The sequence below is a fragment of the Bubalus kerabau genome, chromosome 18 (assembly GCF_029407905.1).
Source record: "Bubalus kerabau isolate K-KA32 ecotype Philippines breed swamp buffalo chromosome 18, PCC_UOA_SB_1v2, whole genome shotgun sequence".
In the NCBI taxonomy this organism is placed as follows: Eukaryota; Metazoa; Chordata; class Mammalia; order Artiodactyla; family Bovidae; genus Bubalus; species Bubalus kerabau.
The window spans coordinates 43,935,769-43,954,418 of NC_073641.1; the positions used below are offsets into that span (position 1 = coordinate 43,935,769).

Sequence of the window (18,650 nt, forward strand, 5' to 3'; positions counted from 1 at the left end):
AGCACAGAAGTTTTGATTAATTCTAAATAATAGATAAATTGTGTTACTTTGGTTCCTTTTGCTTTTGGTGTCATGTCTAAGAAACCATTGCCTATTCTAAAGTCACAGAGATTTACGTCTGTTTCTTCTAAGAGCTTTATGGCTTTTTCTCTCACATTTAGATCTTTGGTCTGTTCTCAGTTAGAACTGGTATGACATAGAGGTCTAGCTGCTTTCTTTGGCTTGCAGATATTCACTTGTTCCAGCACCACCATTCTTGAAAAGGCTAATCTTTCCCCACTAAATCACCTTGGTTGAAATCACCCTTGTTGAAAATCAATTGATGGTATATATGAGGGTGTATTTTTGCTTCTTAGTTCATTCCATTGATCTGTATGCCTGACCTTAAGCTAGTACCACATTGTCTTGATTACTGTAGCTTTGTAATAAGTTTTGCAGCCTAGAAATGCAAAACTACCCCTTTTCTAGCTTTCTTTTTTTTTTTTTAAGATTGTTTTGGCTATTCTAGGCCTATTACCTTTCCACATGAATTTTTTAATTAGCTAAACTTTTGCAAAGAAGCTAGCTGGAATTTTGATAGGGATTGTGGTGAATCTATGGGTGAGTTTGTGAATGATTACCATCTTAATATTAAGTCTCCTGCTTAATACTTCTTCTGTTCCTTGAACATTAAATGTCTTTTTTTCTCATTTGTTGTGTTTAATTTCTTACTAATGTTTTTTAGGTTCCAGAGTACACATTTTGTATGTCTTTTGTTGAATTTATTCTTAGTATTTTATTCTTTACAGTGCTATTCTAAATGAAATTATTTTTATAATTTTTATTTTGAGATTGTTCATTGCAAGCATATAGGAATGCAGTTGATTTTTTATTTTGATCTTGTATATTGCAACCTTGATGAGCTCATTTGTTAGCTCCAATAGTTTTTTAGTTGATTCCTTAAGATTTTCTGGGATTCCCTGATAGCTCAGTTGGTAAAGAATCTGTCTGCAATGCGAGAGACAGGTTTAATCCCTGGGTTGGGAAGATCCCCTGGAGAAGGGAAAGGCTGCCCACTCCAGTATTTTGGCCTGGAGAATCCATGGACAGAGGAGCCTGGAGGCTACAGTCCATGGGGTCACAAAGAGTCAGAACGACTGGGCAACTTTGACTTCACTTTAAGATTTTCTATGTAGATGATCATTTCACCTGTAAATAGAGATAATTTTACTTTTTCCTTTTCAGACTCAGTTCGGTTCAGTTCAGTCGCTCAGTCATGTCCGACTCTTTGCAACCCCATGGACCGCAATACATCAGGCTTCCCTGTCCATCACTAACTCCCAAAGCTTGTTCAAACTCATGTCCATTGAGTCAGTGACACTATCCAACCATCTCATCCTCTGTTGTCCCCTTCTCCTTCTGCTTTCAATCTTTCCCAGCATCAGGGTCTTTTCCAGTGAGTCAGTTCTTTGCATCAGGTGGCCAAAGTACTGAAGCTTCAGCTTCAGCATCAGTCCTTCCAATGAATATTCAGGACTGATTTCCTTTAGGATTGACTGGTTTGATCTCCTTGCAGTCCGAGGGACTCTCAAGAGTCTTCTCCAGCACCACAGTTCAAAAGCATCAATTCTTCGGCACTTAGCTTTCTTTATGGTCTCACATCCATCTTTCTCACATCCTTTTCACATCCATCTAGCCAACTCTCACATCCATCCTTTCAGACTGGATGCCTTTTATCTCATTTTCTTAACCTGTTTTCCCTAGCTAGATGTGTTAACTTCCCCTATCTTACTTCTTGATTTTAAAAGCTACCTTCATACATTAATATTTTCACTTTTGTGTGGCCTTGAGCCCCTGAAGAATCTGGGAAGGAAGTAGGCGGGGTCCAAATAAACTCATTAACATCCTGGAAAATGGAATGGAAGTAAATGCCTGATGGCTGCTGAGGCTCTAATGTTGCTCTCAGGAGGCTTATCTTTGCGTGTGAAGCACAGCAGGTTCTATTTTGAAAGCCAGTACAGGAGACTGTTTGAGAGAGGCTTGCATTTTAACCCGGGGCACTGAAAAGTTGAACAGTCAGGCCTGTCCCTCTTAGGAAGCAGACTTAGATGGATGAAAGGTGGGGAGAGCAGGGTTAGATGTGAGACACTGCTGCGGCTGGTAATGGCCTCTTCAGCCAGGTGCATGCCCAGTCGAGCTGGCACAGCTTCCTCCCCTACCTTTTTCTTCATGTATCCCTTTTCTTTTCAAATAGGCTTGCCTTGAGGTTGCTCTCTTTTGAGGTTATCATGAACCAAACCGTCTCTTCCTCTTCAATCAAGAGGTAAAAAGAAAGGCAGGCCGAAACTTTAAAATTCCAGTTTGAAGATGATCACACGTCTCACTACTGTGTTCCGTGCGAGTCGAAGATCAGAAAAGAACTGTCTAATTAGAGGAGCCTTAATCACACCCTCAGGGATAGCGTGGTCCTGGTTTCCCTATACCCTGCTATACTGTGAAGTCTTCAGATGGCCAGTTCTGTATTTTAATAAGTAGAACCCTGGGTCCCCTGCAGCCCCCTTCAGCAGGGCTACACATGCCATCGACCCATTCTTTTTCAGTGATGAAAGCACAGGTTTAAGTGATCTTTGTCTCATCCACCCCACCCACAGCTGTTGGCATATAAATTATGTCTTTTTGATAGCACTGTTTAAACCTCGTGGTTTATGTTTTCTTACCCTGGCAAAGGGAATGATAGCTGAGAGACTGTGTTCTTCCTGAATTTACATTTTGAAAATGATACCACTGATAGAGAATAGACATGCTCTCTCTTGTCCTTTGACTTCTGTTCTGGCCTTTGTGGCTCTTGTGCTGAGAGTCTCCTGCCTTCTGTCCAATCTTTTTGCTGATGCAGAATCGACCCCAGCTTTCTATTCAGTAAGAGCCTCCTTGCCTCGGCAGCCGGTCCGGCGGCTGCTTGGCTATGGCTGCGTAGTAGCCCCACTGTGCACGGCCCTGGGAGCTGTACTGAAGAAACACAGACAGATTTAATCCAACAGACATTTGTCCAGGACCTTTTGAGTTTGAGGCAGTTCACAGGTATTTCGGTTAGGATTTGGTGCCGTCACTGCCGGGCCTGGGTTCAGTTCCCGGTCAGGGAAGCCTTCCTTCCTTCTCTCTGCCTGCCACCTACCAACCTCCTCAGCATGACCATACCCTTAGTGATCGTGGCTCAGATGGTAAAGAATCTGCCTGCAATGCAGGAGACCTGGGTTCGATCCCTGGGCCAGGAAGATCCTCCAGAGACGGGAACAGCAACCCACTTCAGTATTCTTGCCTAGAGAATTCCATGGACAGAGGAGTCTAGCATGCTACAGTCCATGGGGTCGCAAAGAGTGGGACAAGACTGTGCAAGTGATGTTTTCACTTCTTTCAAAGGCGAGTAAGACATAGCCCCTGCTCACCTGGGTGTGTGACTACCTGGGGTGGGGTAAGAGTTCCATAAACATGCATAATATAAGGAAGACTCTGCTAAGCACTTCTGCCGCTGCTGCTAAGTCACTTCAGTCGTGTCCGACTCTGTGTGACCCCATAGACGGCAGCCCACCAGGCTCCCCCATCCCTGGGATTCTCCAGGCAAGAATACTGGAGTGGGTTGCCATTTCCTTCTTCAATGCATGAAAGTGAAAAGTGAAAGGGAAGTCGCTCAGTCATGTCCGACCCTCAGCGACCCCATGGACTGCAGCCTACCAGGCTCCTCCATCCATGGGATTTTCCAGGCAAGAGTACTGGAGTAGAGTGCCATTGCCTTCTCTGGCTAAGCGCTTCAGTGAGGGTCAAAAACACAACAGCCATAGCAGACTGCTATGGGGCCAAGGAGAGCTCTGGTGGTGGTTCAGGGGTTATGGGTCAGTTATATGCATGTACTTGAATAATTGAGTTCACTTGAAACAACGTGCCCTCTTCCCTGTTTGTTTCTTAGTTTGCTGTTATAAAGTGGGATGCAGTAGTCTGCTCCTTGGAAGTATTTGTACATGTTTAAAACAAACACTATGCAGTTTCAAGCATCAGTGGGTATATTTCCTCCCAAGCAAGCCTGCTCAGAACTTTAGACTTGAGAAAGGAACAAGACAGCTAGTAGGCTAGTAGGTTGTTTGGGCATCCGTGTCCGGCACTGCAGATGGAGGAACAGGGCAGGTTGGGGAGCTTGGTGGAGTTCTTTCCAGCCCCACCGAAAGCCACTCCTCCCACCCCTGCCCATTCTGCCATGCAGTTAGTGCCACCACCTGCTGGGTCTCCCTCCAGATGGCCTCTCCAGGTGTCATCTTGCTATTTCTAGAGCCTCCATTCTAGTTTGTAGCAATAAACTGCTTGAAGGCTTTTTGCGATATCATGTCACCTGCTGCATACGTCTGAACCTCCTCACCTGACAATCCCAGCACCCGGTGACCCAGGCCACTCTTCCAGGCACATTGCTGTCTTCCCCGTGGCCTTCTGCACACCAGTAAGACTGAACTACTTCCTGTGCAGTTGAGCGTACCCTCTCCCTTCCTTGAAGACCGGCAATCATTGTAGCCGAGCTCACATTCTGCCAGCATTTCTTTTCTGGTGCAAGTTTCAGTTCTCCCAGGTATTATTAATATTTTGTGTCATAATTTTTTTTTTTTTTTAATACTGTGAGGGAAGGTCTTTGATCCTACTCTCTCTTTTCTTTTTTTCAAATTCTTTTTCTTTTCTAATTAGTGCCTTTCAAAAAGCAGGGGCTCAGTAAATAAGTCTTAAAGGAAAGAAGGCGATTCATGGTATTACTTTTATTCCAGGTTTTTTACTTGTTGACTAGAAACAGGGAAATGGGAGCATTAGGAAAGGTCATGGTCAGAGCCTTCAAAAGTTTAACGGCTGGTGAGTCTTGTAATCTGATTTGGGATCAGCTCACTCCAGTACTCTTGCCCATGGACGGAGGAGCCTGGTAGGCTACAGTCCATGGGGTCTCGAAGAATTGGACTCGACTGAGCGACTTCACTTTCACTTTTCACTTTCATGCACGGGAGAAGAAAATGGCAACCCGCTCCAGTATTGTTGCCTGGAGAATCCCAGGGACGGGAGCCTGGTGGGCTGCCGTCTATGGGGTCACACAGAGTCGGACACGACTGACGTGACTTAGCAGCAGCAGCATTTACAAAGTACTCTTGCCTGGAAAATCCCGTGGACGGGGGAGCCTGGTAGGCTGCAGTCCATGGGGTCGCAAAGAGTAGGACACGACTGAGGGACTTCACTTTCACTTTTCACTTTCATGCATTGGAGAAGGAAATGGCAACCCACTCCAGTATTCTTGCCTGGAGAGTCCCAGGGACGGGGGAGCCTGGTGGGCTGCCGTCTATGGGGTCGCACAGAGTCGGACATGACTGAAGCGACACAGCAGCAGCAGCAGCATTTACAAAAGACACAAAGACTTAAAATTAATAGATAAAAATCTGCCTGCCTATCAAAACTACAGAATAATTAACTTTTATGGTTACAAGTTAACCTGTCATTTTTTGAAGTGTCACTGTTGAACCACATAAATCTCAGGTGTATAGTTATATTTAAGTAATGCAAATCACAGCAAAATGTTACCACAGCGAAGGTCTCTGAAGGATTAGGCATTTGGTCACATTCAGGGGATCCATGTTATCAGTAGGACCTTTGGGAATGAGGGGCCAGGAGACTGTAATGGAAAAGTAGGAAACTCAAGCAGCTTTCCTTTGTTGTGTTTTGTTTTGCTTGGTAGAGTCATTGCTGGACATAATGTGTGAGGATCTATGGGATCAGTGGAGAAACACATGTAGACTGTTTATTAAGGCCTATTTAAGGAAATGGTAGTTGCAGAGTACCCTTTCAATCATGCTAAGTTGCTTCAGTCGTGTTCGACTCCTTGCAGCCCTTTGGACTATAGCTGCCCGACTATTTCTGTCCATGGGATTCTCCAGGCAAGAATACTGGAGTGGGTTGCCATTTTCTTCTCCAATCAGTTATACATTTAGTATTTATCATTAAAACCAGTAACAGTGCATTGACTATATATGAATAGATGCTTAATCTGGGATCCATGGGTCCAGTTGGATCTTAGATCTAGTAGGGCTTCTCCCCCCAAGTGTTCAGTTAGATGTAATAGTGAAAGTCACTCAGTCATGTCCAACTCTTTGCAACCCCGTGAACTGTACAGACCATGGAATTCTCCAGGCCAGAATACTGGATTTTGTAGCCTTTCCCTTCTCCAGCGGATCTTCCAGACCCAGGAATCGAACTGGGATTTCCTGCATTGCAGGTGGATTTTTTACCAATTGAGCTTTCAGGGAAGCCCCAAATGAGGTATGCCTGTAGTCTCTATTATAATATTTTTTGAATAATTACCATAGTGTGAAAATCGCTCAGTCATGTCCGACTCTTTGCGACCCCATGGTCTATACAGTCCATGGGATTCTGCAGGCCAGAATACTGGAGTGGGTAGCCTTTCCCTTCTCCAGGAGATCTTGCCTACCCAGGAACCCAGGACTCCCGCACTGCAGGCAGATTCTTGACCAGCTGAGCCACAAATAGATGTAATGGACAGAAGGAATTCCTGGGCTGGGTGGAAGTTTCAGTCGACCTGCAAGGCCCATTCTAGCTATGCCCTACCAGTTGCCCCTTGAGGCTTGGAATGCAAAGGTAAGAAAATGTCATTCGTCCCCTCCCTCTAGCAGTGACCCTTGGACTTGGCCCATCCCAAGATGATTTTCTGTGGAGTAGATGACACCTTACAGTAATTACTATTACAGGGAGACTGTTCTATTTTATGAAGTGTTTTGATTTCCACAGACCAAATGTGCTATCTAACTGCTACAGTTAATCTAAATTTCATAATGCCTTTGTTGGTTCAGTTCTCAAAAGCAAATGGAATGTTTACTGCTCTGTAAGCATCTCATCTTGGAGCTTGCTAGTATTTAAACAGGGGTGATTAAAGGAAGTATAAACAACGGAAGAAGGAACAAAAGACTTGGCGCTGTAGACAGCAAGGACCAGCAACTCACTCCGTCCATTTTTCCAGATAAACCACTGGGTTAGGAATTGTCCGATATAATAATAAACTAAAGTGGTATTTAACCCCCATTTTCATTTGTGGCCTACTGCCAGAGTTTAGTCACAGTGAGGATACAAAAAAACATATGCTGGATAGGGGACAAATTATTTAATGGATGGCAGACTTACTATTGAATAAACTTGTTTAGCACTGTGACCTTGTATTTTAACACACTGAATAATGGTCTACCTTCAAGGTTATTAAAATTCTCGATGTAGTTCCTGTCTCCCTGAAAGTTTATAAATGAAATTAAATAAAATTTATACCAATATGACTTAATTCAAAATAGTATATGACTCAAAGCAGCTATTATTCTTTGACTGGTTGTCTTGTTATTCTTCAGTTAAGCATAAGACAGTCCAAAGTATGGTTCTTCTTCACTCTGGACTCTGGCCAGGGTTTCTTGGTTTCCACCTTAACTAGATTTTCCTGTATTGTATTTTGAACTGTTGGGAAGATGATAGTCTTTACCACAGAAAATTCATGTTTATTTTACTGGTTTGTGGGAAAGAATAGGATAATGTTAATTTCTCTCTTTTTTAAAAATTTATTCCTTCTTAGTTCCTATCATCTCTCAGACAATAACTTATTTTAGGATCTTCTTTTGCATGTCTTCAGACAACACGCAAGTTCCCAGCCTACTCGGGTCACAGTCTGGCTTGTCTCCACCACTTCACAGAGCTTGCCCTTCCGTGGCTTCAGCCATCCTCCTGGTATGAGTCAATGCTCTCTTCTCATCTGGCTGAGTCTGTTTCTTTATTGAAACATTCTCTTCTCTTTGGCTACAGGATAACACTGGCCTCCTCTTCCTCCCACCACTTTGCCAGTTCCCCTATGCTGGCTTCCCTTCTACTGGACCACAGCCATGACCCTTTCCTAGGCTCAGTCCTGGGACCCCTTGCCTAGCTGCATTCTCTGCCTCACTAGTGCCATCCAGTTTCAGCATCTGAAATCCTGTCTGTGTATAGACAACTGCTGTAGTGTTCTTGCCTGGAGAATTTCATGGACAGAGGATCCTGGCAGGCTACAGTCCATGGGGTCGCAAAGAGTTGGAAATGACTAACACACACACGTAGATTTATTACTAACTTTGTTCTTGCCTGTGACAATAGGTTAATATATCTAGCATTTTGCTGGATCTCTCCATTTGGATATTTTATGCACATTTCAAAGTTAGCTTATCTACAAGGCAACTCTTGCTTCTTCCCAAACCGGTTCCCCCTCTTGGTCTTCCCATTGCAGTAAATGGCAGCACTTTTCACCCAGCCACATGAGCCAGAGTCTGGCACTGCTCTTCATCCTTTTCTTGGTTAGTTTCCTAGTCCCAACTATCAGCACCTCTTTTCTGCTCCATCTTTCAAATGTCTCCCAAATCTGACGGCATCTCTGCCCCTCCTCTGTTACCTCTTCAGCCTGCGCCTCCATCATGTCACATCAGGACCACAGCAGTATCCGCCCCAGTACTTGTCTTTCCTGCTCTCAGTCTCCGCTAAAGGCAGCCAGAGTGGCCTTTAAAAGCCTCAGTTAGATCAGGTCACATCTCTGCTAAACAGAGAGATGGTGACCTGCTTTCATTGAGAGACTCGCAGGTGGAAGGAGGCTTCCATGAGCCACCTTCCTGCCCGTTTCAGCCTTGTACTCCGACATGAGAAACTCAGCTTGTAAGATGCGCCTTCCTCAAAATAATTGAGATATAAATAAAATGCAGTCTCTGCACCGAGGGAGTGTACTCATTTTGATAAGGGACTCAGGTGGGGATTCGTGTGGAGCTCACATTCTGCTAGACCTCGAGGGATGAGTCGGTTTTCAGGGAATCTTGCTGTACAGGGGAGACCTGAAAGCTCCAGGGCAGCACAGAGCTTGGCCTGCACAGAGGCACTGAGTATTGTAGGGGATGCCCTCTTCAGAGAGGACCAGGCATCCTGGAAAAGGATCCAGTGCATTGGTGGGAAAGGATAGCAGTGGTAGAGAACCCACCTGCCAATGCAGGAGACCTAAGAGACGCTAGTTCATCCCTGGGTCGGGAAGATTCCCTGGAGGAGGACACAGCAATCCACCCCAGTATTCTTGCCTGGAGACTCCCATGGACAGAGGGGCCTGGCAGGCTACAGTCCATAGGGTTGCAAAGAGTCGGGCACAACTGAAGCAACTTAGCATGCACACGTGCACTTTTCAGAGAGGACCAGGCAGTTTTGGAAAAGGCCCCAGGGCATTGGTGGAAGAGGATAGCAGACTGAAAAAGTAGGTTAGGCCCATTTTAAGAGACTTTAGACATGAGGTCAAATTCAGAGTTTGGACCTTGGGAAGCTAGAACACGGTGCCAGTGCTGATTTTCCACTATTCTTACTCTAAGAATGCATTCTCCCTTCTCTCGTCCACCTGATAGCAGTGTAGAAAGATTCACAGTTGTTAGGCTGATGTCTCATTACCTTAAGTCTGATTCCCAGGGGACGGAGGCACCAGGGTAGAAAGCCTGAACCCCGTGGTAGGAGGCAGTGCTCTCTCCTCCCTTCCGTCCTAGGCACCCCCCTGGCAGGATGACCATCAGAGCCCTTGATTATGAGGAGTACGTTAGGGTGCTTTGATTACTAAAGGAGCTAACCCTCAGCATCCTTTCCTTTGAGAAGAGAGGGAGGAAATGTAAATGTGGGCTATTTTAAGAGAGCTTTTTAATTCTCCTGTAGGATTAATCACAACGAACGGTTGGAGTTCCTGGGTGATGCTGTCGTTGAATTTCTGACCAGGTAAGTAGGCTTTTCTGCTGTTCCCCAATAATTGCATTTTACAGGCAACATACTTAATACATTACCTTCTTTGTAATTAGCCCAATAAAGCATTGAAACACAGTGGTTTTGGTCTCTTCTGCAGAACTTAAAAGCTCCATGTCTGTGGCTCTTGCCCTGATAACTTGCATTCACTGATGCTGTAATGAGCAGGATTACAAGATGAAAGGCTAGCGTCTCTGTCCTGTCAAGTTTATGTTCAAGTTGCTACAGCCACGAGAGATCAGCTTGTCTTGGTCTAGATGCTTCAGAGCTTATATTCAATTTGTAAAGAAAGGGATGATATTTTAAAATGTCATTTCATTTTCTGGGATTTGTCTTTGATCCCTTTCTCACTCTTTCTGAACTCAAGGGAAGGAAAGCTTACGAGAATTTTAATAACCAGATTTTTTGGGTGTGTCTAGTGTATATGTGTCTGTATGTTTGTGTGTTTTCTCCCCAGAAGTGTTTTTGGGTCCTTAGTTTGGAGGTAGAGGTAGGAAAGTACATTTTGGTTTTTCAATACTCATAAAATTTCTCTTAAAGGGAGATGACACATGTTGCTCTTGGAACTGTCTCAAGCTATTTTTATTCTCTTTCAATCATTTCTTTTCCCACGAAGGACAAAGTGAGGCAAAAGAACAGTTTTCTCAGCGTGTTCTCACTGGACACAATAGGGCCAAACTAGCTTAGCTGCCCCAATCAACAGTGGGTCTTCGAAACTAGTTTGAGAATTAGGAGAGCGCAGTTACCCTTGTGGTCCGGCCTGGTTTTCCATCAGCCTTCTTCCTAATTCCCGGACTTCCCTGATCAGCAGCCCTGTCTCTGTTTGCCACTTCTGGTTCTGTTCCTGTCCCCATCTGTACTTGTGACAAATGTGCTACCTGGCTGCCCTGCTCAGAGCTCTCCTCAGGGGCCCTTATAACCCAACCCAAGCAAAGCTCTCTGTCTCCAGGCTCACTTTTCAAGTGTTAGATAGGATTGCTCTCAGCAGGATGAATGATTGTTGAGGTCTTCATTGTCATCGTATTTCAGAGAGCTCTTTTTACAGAAGTCAGTGTGAACAGATGAGTGGATGGTTTTGGGGTTTTAGCACGTTCAGATATACTGTGTTTACTGTTCAACCCTTCAGAGACCTTTCAGTTTAGTTCAACCCAGCTGGTATGCACTGCGCAGATATTATGTGTCAGGGCTGTTGTTTTAGACTCAGAACCACATACAGAATATTGTGATATATACTTATCTATGTGCTTTTTTTGGGCAGTGTCCATTTGTACTATCTGTTTCCCAGTCTGGAAGAGGGGGGATTAGCAACCTATCGGACTGCCATCGTTCAGAACCAGCACCTTGCCATGCTAGCAAAGGTACGTCAAGTGTCTGCACTTTATTTGCAGTGAAGTCTACATTCTCTTCTTCAGTCCGTGCATAACTTTGCATTTGAATCAGTAACTCTTTAGGGTATATTAAGGGTTTAATATTTTATTGACGAGGAAGGATTTTTTGTTTATTTGTCTGTTTGGGTTTTAAGGACTCAACCTTATCAGTCCTGTTACCTTAGTGAGGTTCACCAGCAGCTAATGAACTCCGCTGCGAGGTGTCTCGGTAACAGAAGAGGAAAAAATTGACAGACGTGCATGAACAGAGTTAAACATTTGGGGAAAAGGAACGTGAGAACAGAGCAAAAGAAATGAAAGATTTCATATTTTCCCTCTGTGTAATATTTCTGAATTACATTTGTTTTTAATTTATTTTAACAGACAGAATTATAGCTTTGAATAGAATACTCCAGGCCATTTGTATTCATGGGGGATACTTTACAGATCTTTGAGAATCCCCCCAGATCACAAGTCCTATTAATTAAGATTTTGGTTTTAGGCTGTTTAGCCAGCCACATTGACTTTGCCGAGTGACTGACAGAACCTTTCCTTGATTTAGATTCATGGTAGGCATGTTGCTTGTGTTGTCTCATTTGATCTTCCTGTCTCTCTGCAGTGTCTTGTTATCATAAATCCTAACGGATAGGACCCTGGCGCTGGTTTGGGAATTCAGGATACCAACAGGGGGACCATGGACAAATTGATATTCTCTTTGCCAAGCCATAGCTATCTCATCTGTAGAATGGAGATCTGTTAGCATCTACCACATAGGGTGGTTGTGAGAATTTAAGGACATTACCATTTGAGTTTTAATGATTCGTTTATGAAGTGCTTGGTGCAATGCCTGCTCATAGTAATTACATAAACATATGAATAAATTAGGAGGAGTTAGTTGTTTTTATTGCTGCTGCCACTTATAAATTATATTTATCAATCAATTACATTTTATAGGCCTGTGGGTTTATTCAGTAATGGGGCAATGGTGGCTGTTAAATTCCCGAACATTAGTGATCTGTTGTAAAAGCTTTTGTGAGTTTTCCTTGATTTTTAAGTAATTTCTATTTTTTTCTTCATTTTTGATATAAATGTTGGAATTTGGTAGAAAAGACTAGATAAAACCCATTCTAGTTTTACAACTGACTTCTTAATTTGATCTTGCCAAGGCATTAATTACATTTAATATGCAGTTAATTTTATCCCATGGTTTTTGTGTTAGCAAGAGTGTACTGCTGTATTTTATATAACATCCTCATCGTAACTGTGGTGGTAGGCTTTGACCCAGCTTCAGTGGCATTTGAGAATATAAATAGTGATGCCTTCAGGAAAAACCAACTTGGTTTTTAGGCTCACAATGAATGAAATTCCACGAGTGCTTCAGTGTTTAGTTGACTTAATTGTCAAGATGCTTCCTGATAGCTCACGTGAATGTCTGTTGGAAATACCTTTAATAAGTAGATTGTCGGCACACTCTCCCCCACCTCTCCCTGCCATTGTTTTCTTTAGAGTTTCAGGTATAATGGAATTGCATGATTACTTTTCAAACAATTGTAGGGAGGATGTTTTCAAAATGTGGGAAATGAAAATACAGCGCAGTGGGTGCTGTATAGAGCCATGAGTTACAACGGGGGTGGCCATTGGCCATTTCTTCCCTTCAGGGATGTCTGTGTAATCCCCCTCCACCCCAAACCCTGACGTACCCATAGCACTCAACACCCATCTGCTCCGGCAGAAGGCAGGGGTAAACCTTGCCCTTCTCTCTAGACCAGTGGTTCTTAACCCTTTGAGAGGAGAGACTTGATGGAAGAAGAGTTCTGACTCTGAGAAGGTAATAAAAGCTCTAGGTCAGCACTCCAGACAGTGAACATTTTAGCACATGCACACTGGAACATCACTCTCCTTTTTAAAAGTTCCACTAATGCCTTCATGAAAAAATAAGGATATAGAGCCCGGATTATGAGAAGTTAGAAAATTCATAACATTCCAGAATAGTTGTTTATAATATAAAAATGGCTTGCATTCTACTCGAAAAGCAGGGCTCCGGAGATAGCAAGCAATTGGATTTTCCCAGTGAAGTTGTGAAACAAATAAAATTTACATATTCTAGCATAAACTCTTGCACCTGGGGATCAGTTTTTGAAAAAAGGTGCTTTCCCCTCTTGTATTTGTGGTAGTCAAAATTCTCATTTGAGTTTATAATATACTCATGAATTCCTACCAATCCAAAATACTGATAGCATATATGCCCTGTTTTTATTTTATTGTCTCTTTTTCAATGTAAATGAATATGGTTATTTTTAATGTATATACCAGGACACACAATATCTGAGTCGCTGATGAGATTCATGTTGTCCTAGGTTGTTCATTGACTTGTGACTTGTTCCATATTATGTGGCATGTTATTGCTTAGTAGGTATTTATTGAATCGAATTATATGGTAATAGAAACTGATTTATTGTGTGCTTATGCAATGTTTATATCCTTTTCCTTTTATGGAACGAATTATGATTTCCATTTATTCAATCTCAAGAGTTTTGTAAAAACCATTTATACTGTGTCTAGTTCTAAAAGGACTTGATTTGTCCTTTATGATACAATAGGAAAAGAAATAAGTAGGGACTGAAGTCAAAACAAAGAGAAAATATGGGTAAGATAGTAAAATAAAGCCAGAGGTAAATTTATTGTGTCCAGATATGTTCATCAGTCCTATACAGTTTCCAGAATTGCACCATAAATCTGTCTCTAAACTTGTCTGAGGCCAAATAGAAAAAGAAAAAATAATTCATTACAAACAATATTTCCAGAGCCCTTAAGGTAGTTCCAACCCATTGCTCAGATTCTTACTCAGCCTTCAGAAGGATGAGTGTGTGTGGAAACCTCACAAAGGGACACAAGTACAAAAAAATATGGCTCCCCAAATCCAAATCCTTATTAAATATGAACAAAAAGATTTAGAGAAATAAGCATTTTTAAGTCTTCTGAGAGTCCCCATCTACTCCACCACATAAAAATCTCTTGATTTTTCATACAGTACAAAGACTATCAGTACCATATAACTTTGGAATCCAAGAGGTTAACTTTGGGTTGAGTTTGTATCTCTAGACATATTGGGTAAACTCAAAGGCATGGCCTTGTAATAGAGTCTCATTCCAAACTTAGGCTAGTGCTTTTTCTGAACTTGGAGTTGGGCAGATCCGATTTGGTCCATTCTCAACCTACTTGAATCATCAGAGTTCATAGAAGCTTGCTTGGGGAAAAGGTGAAGTTGGTCAGCGCTGAACCGTATGTATGGACTCGTAAAGAATGGTAGATTAAACTTTCACCTAAGGCCAGTTAATTTGTAACTGTACCGCCTAGGAGATGCTGAGTTATAACAGTTATGATTTTGCCGATATTCTCTTACTTGTGTCATTCTGAATTTTGTAGAAACTTGAACTGGATCGGTTTATGCTTTATGCTCATGGACCTGACCTTTGTAGAGAATCAGACCTTCGGCATGCAATGGCTAATTGTTTTGAAGCATTAATAGGTAATTTCTCTTTTATAGTCTAGTTTTTTGCATGTCTGAAATGTCTGGAGAGCACATAAAATTCAGTGTGAAGCCTTGGGACAAAATTACTTGTTCCCAAAGCGTCACATCATACTGTGAAGTCCCCAGTATGATACCCGCCTCCTTGTATTGTAGTTATTGTGGTTCTCCCGGAGCAGCAGTCACGCTTTCTTTTCTTGAATTTCTTGTATCATGTCATGTACATGCTTAGTATATACTGAACTGAATTGAAGTGAGTTAATATGAGGATGGATTACTTGCCAGATTTGATTCAGGATCACATACATAAATAAGTTGCTGGTTAGGCCCTAATACTTTTTTTTTTAAACAAAATTTGAAGCTATTTTACACGATTTTCTGCTTTAAACATCTTGAAGACACTGCATATTTAAAAACTCCAGGGCGTGAGTCTCTACAACTATTGTTTATTCACTTAAAGCGTGGCTAATGCAGACACCCAGGCTCTTTACTTCCTCAGTTTCTTTTTTACTATAACCAGAATATAATTAGCTGTTTGTACAGGAAAGTTATGAAGAGTTAATTAGCTGGTGATTGCAAGGATGCTTTACAATGAGATGTTAGATTGACAATTCCTTGATTTTTTTTTTTTAGGTAGATGATTTCGTACATTTTATTTTTCAAAGGCCTCTGTACTTCCTTATCAATTTTGCCCTCTTCCTTTGAAAATGAATATAAAAGCTTCCCATTATAGTTTTATGCTGATGATGGTAGCAAGAGAATGTTTAATAATTATCCACAGTCTTTTCACAGCTATGTCTGTTTTGTACAAATATGTCTATTTTCAGAGGGTTTGTCATGTGGAATGACTGCTCTGTAATTTTTTTTCCCCATCATATTTTTGACAGTTAATGTTACAGTTAGCTGCATAGCCAGGCACACGTGGTTCAGTTCCCTCTCGAGTCATTTATCAGTTCTGTGTCTTTGCCAGGTTACTGAATCTCTTTGAACCCCAGTTTTCCCATCTATGACATGGAGATAGTATCACTTAGCTCACAGAGTTGTAACAACCTTAATATCTGATCCTAACTGCAGCAAATCCAGGGCAAAGTTCCATTTCCTTTACCCCTTCCCCAGATCACCTACTGTGGACCCCAAACCTATAAATCTTTTCTAATATCTTCTTACTGAGGTGTCCTTAAAGGTGAAGATAAGAATGTGAAAATGCTTTGCATAGGGCCTAGGGCATAAGTGGTCCCTCAAACCCCTGCTTTTACTAATATCATCATCATCATCACTGTTATAATTATCATTATTACTACCTCTATTGATAAATAATAAATCATCAAAAGCCCAGGTGACTAAGTTTCTATTTTACATGGAAAATAGCCTTTCTGAAGACAGATATGAAAAATATGATTTTAAGAACCACCCTACTCCAGAGTTATTTGATTCCCAGTTAAAATGTTACTATAGTACTAACTGGTTATGATTAGTGGTAAATATGTGTACAGTGCTTAATTATTTCAAAAAATTTTTAAGAATTATTTTTAATTAAAGGTAAAGTTTATCCTACTATTTTATTGGCAGAAGCCTTAATTTATCTGTACTCATATTTTATCTGTGGCCTGAAATATAAACTATAAATATAGAAAAAGAAACAATATTTTCATAAAGTCAAGTACTTGTGTATAGTTCCCTCAGTAATGGTTCATACCCATATCCTTTATGATAGATCATAGTTGGCCTGTTTTTCTTAAAAAATTAGGTTTATATTTTGGTAAATTGAATTTTGTATTTCAGTCTAACTTATAACACAAAGCACAGTTAAAAGAGGGAAAATGCTACCTTTAAAACAATTGCTTCTGATCTGGTCGATTTTTTCCATGAGTGGGTTTTGGCTTGCCTTTTTGCTTTTTATAGAGATATGTAATTTTCTCTGAATATTAATGCAGCCTTCCTTTCGGCGTTCTCTTCTTTTATCTAGGAGCTGTTTACTTGGAGGGAAGCCTGGAGGAAGCCAAGCAGTTATTTGGACGCTTACTCTTTAATGATCCGGTATTTATTTCGACTCATTTGATTTTTCTCAGTTATATATCATTATAGAGAATTTTATATCAATTAGTCTTTGTATTTTAAAGAGCATGTAAGAGAAACAAAAACCCCAGATCTACCCTAGATAGTAAGATTTCAAGCACTTCAAAAATAGCTCTTCAACTCTGTCACAGATGGTTAAGATCTGTGGACATTTACACTAGGACTTTATCCTCTACCCAAAACCCCATCTTTCCTCATAGTCACTTGTAAGTTAAATATGAATACAAATATGGTAGGACCTTGCTTTATTTTAAAGTATCATAAAATTAATTATGATTTTATATTTTATAATCATTGGGTACCTACCCCATGCAGGCTTAGTTGAAGCTATAGTCTTTTGACTTTTCTGTTTATGATTTGTTTTTATGTAAATTATGTAGACTAGATAAATGTATATTTATTTTAGAAAGTCAGTTCATAGGGAGTTTTTGATAGAGCTATGAATAAGAGTATGAAACTAGATAAATGTATATTTATTTTAGAAAGTCAGTTCATAGGGAGTTTTTGATAGAGCTATGAATAAGAGTATGAAAGTACTTTTTTTAAAAGCAAATTATAATATAAGAAAAAATGATAGATTCTAAAATAGTTTCTGTTGTTACTAAAGTATTAAGCTATTAATATTGCCAGGGCTACCTTTTTAATCCTGCATGTAATAGAGCATACTAGATTCTTTTTGTACCAAAACAAGTCAATTTAACATTTAAAGAGAGAGGCAACTCTGTATTCCAAATTGAAATGTCATTTTAATTGAATGAAATAGCCCTCACGGAGCAATAAAGAACATGGGTAGCCAGTGTTTTAAGCCTTTGTGAAACCTTCAACTTAAGTGGCTGTCAGATGTTATTACTGTATTCCTTAGGATAGTTTAAAAAAAAAAAGAATCAATAGTTTTGAAAAATGGGACCTGGATGATGTTCATATCTGAGGATTGGATTTTCTTTTACCTGTTTTTATACAGATAGGTGATGATTTTATATGTGTGAATTTCCTCCTGATGGGAACATTATCCACCAGTGTTCCATGTCCCCCATTTTGTCTTACAACCTATAAACAAGTATGAATGTTGATTTATACCTGTAACATATGTATTTTAAGTCTTTTTCTCAAATCTTAAAATAACTTTGTTCTGGCCTTTTATCTTTTGTGGGCGATTTCAGCAACCTCGTTACCTTATATCCTCTTCCAGTCTTGCCTCTGTGAGCCCCTCCTCCCTTCAGCCTGTCCCATCTCCAGCTACTCCTGCCCCTCTCCCCTATCCACTCTGTTCCTTCCTGATGTATACACAGCTTTCACCCGGTGTTCTTAACAGCCTCAGTTTTGTTTAGATTCTTTTCTCTCTTTAAACCGCTTCTCTCCCACTTGTCTACTTAGCAGGCTTATCTTACATTTCTAGTACCAGGTTCAGTGCTGGCAGGGGCAGTGTTTAATAAATATTTGTTAAAGGAATGAATTGAATAAATGACCAAATGAAAAAGCAGAGTCTGAACATTATCTTATCAGTGGGACAGCTGACATTCAGCTTAGTTTTAGTGTGTCTTTTCTTTTGTGAAATTGAACAGGGCTCAGACACAGCAAAGCAAAGCAGGTCAGAGGGCAGCCCTGGTGGGAAAGCGGTCCCCCTCCGAGAGCGGGTTGTCCACGGTTTTCCTGATTCTGTAAGACCTTGAGGAAGCATGGTGTCCTGTTGATTTGGAAGCTGGCTTTCTCTGTGTCATCTTTCTTTATCAGCCTGGACTGCTTTTTACTTTTTCAGCCCCAGGCAGATTCTGCCAGTTCTGTGTTTTCAGGTCTGTGTGACCCAGCTTACTTGGTACATTCAGAGCTGTTGTTTCCATTCAGCTATCCATTGA

General features: G+C 41.2%; 1 protein-coding gene across 4 annotated transcripts in view; it reads left to right on the plus strand.

Annotated features, from left to right (window-relative positions):
- DROSHA (drosha ribonuclease III) overlaps positions 1-18,650 on the plus strand; it is a 124,210-nt gene that overhangs the window by 76,352 nt on the left and 29,208 nt on the right. For all 4 annotated transcript variants that reach the window (XM_055555023.1, XM_055555026.1, XM_055555024.1 and 1 more), the window contains 4 exons: positions 9,742-9,801; positions 11,084-11,183; positions 14,619-14,721; positions 16,688-16,758. In XM_055555023.1, the coding sequence (XP_055410998.1) occupies positions 9,742-9,801; positions 11,084-11,183; positions 14,619-14,721; positions 16,688-16,758 (334 nt within the window). The remainder of the gene's footprint in view (positions 1-9,741; positions 9,802-11,083; positions 11,184-14,618; positions 14,722-16,687; positions 16,759-18,650) is intronic.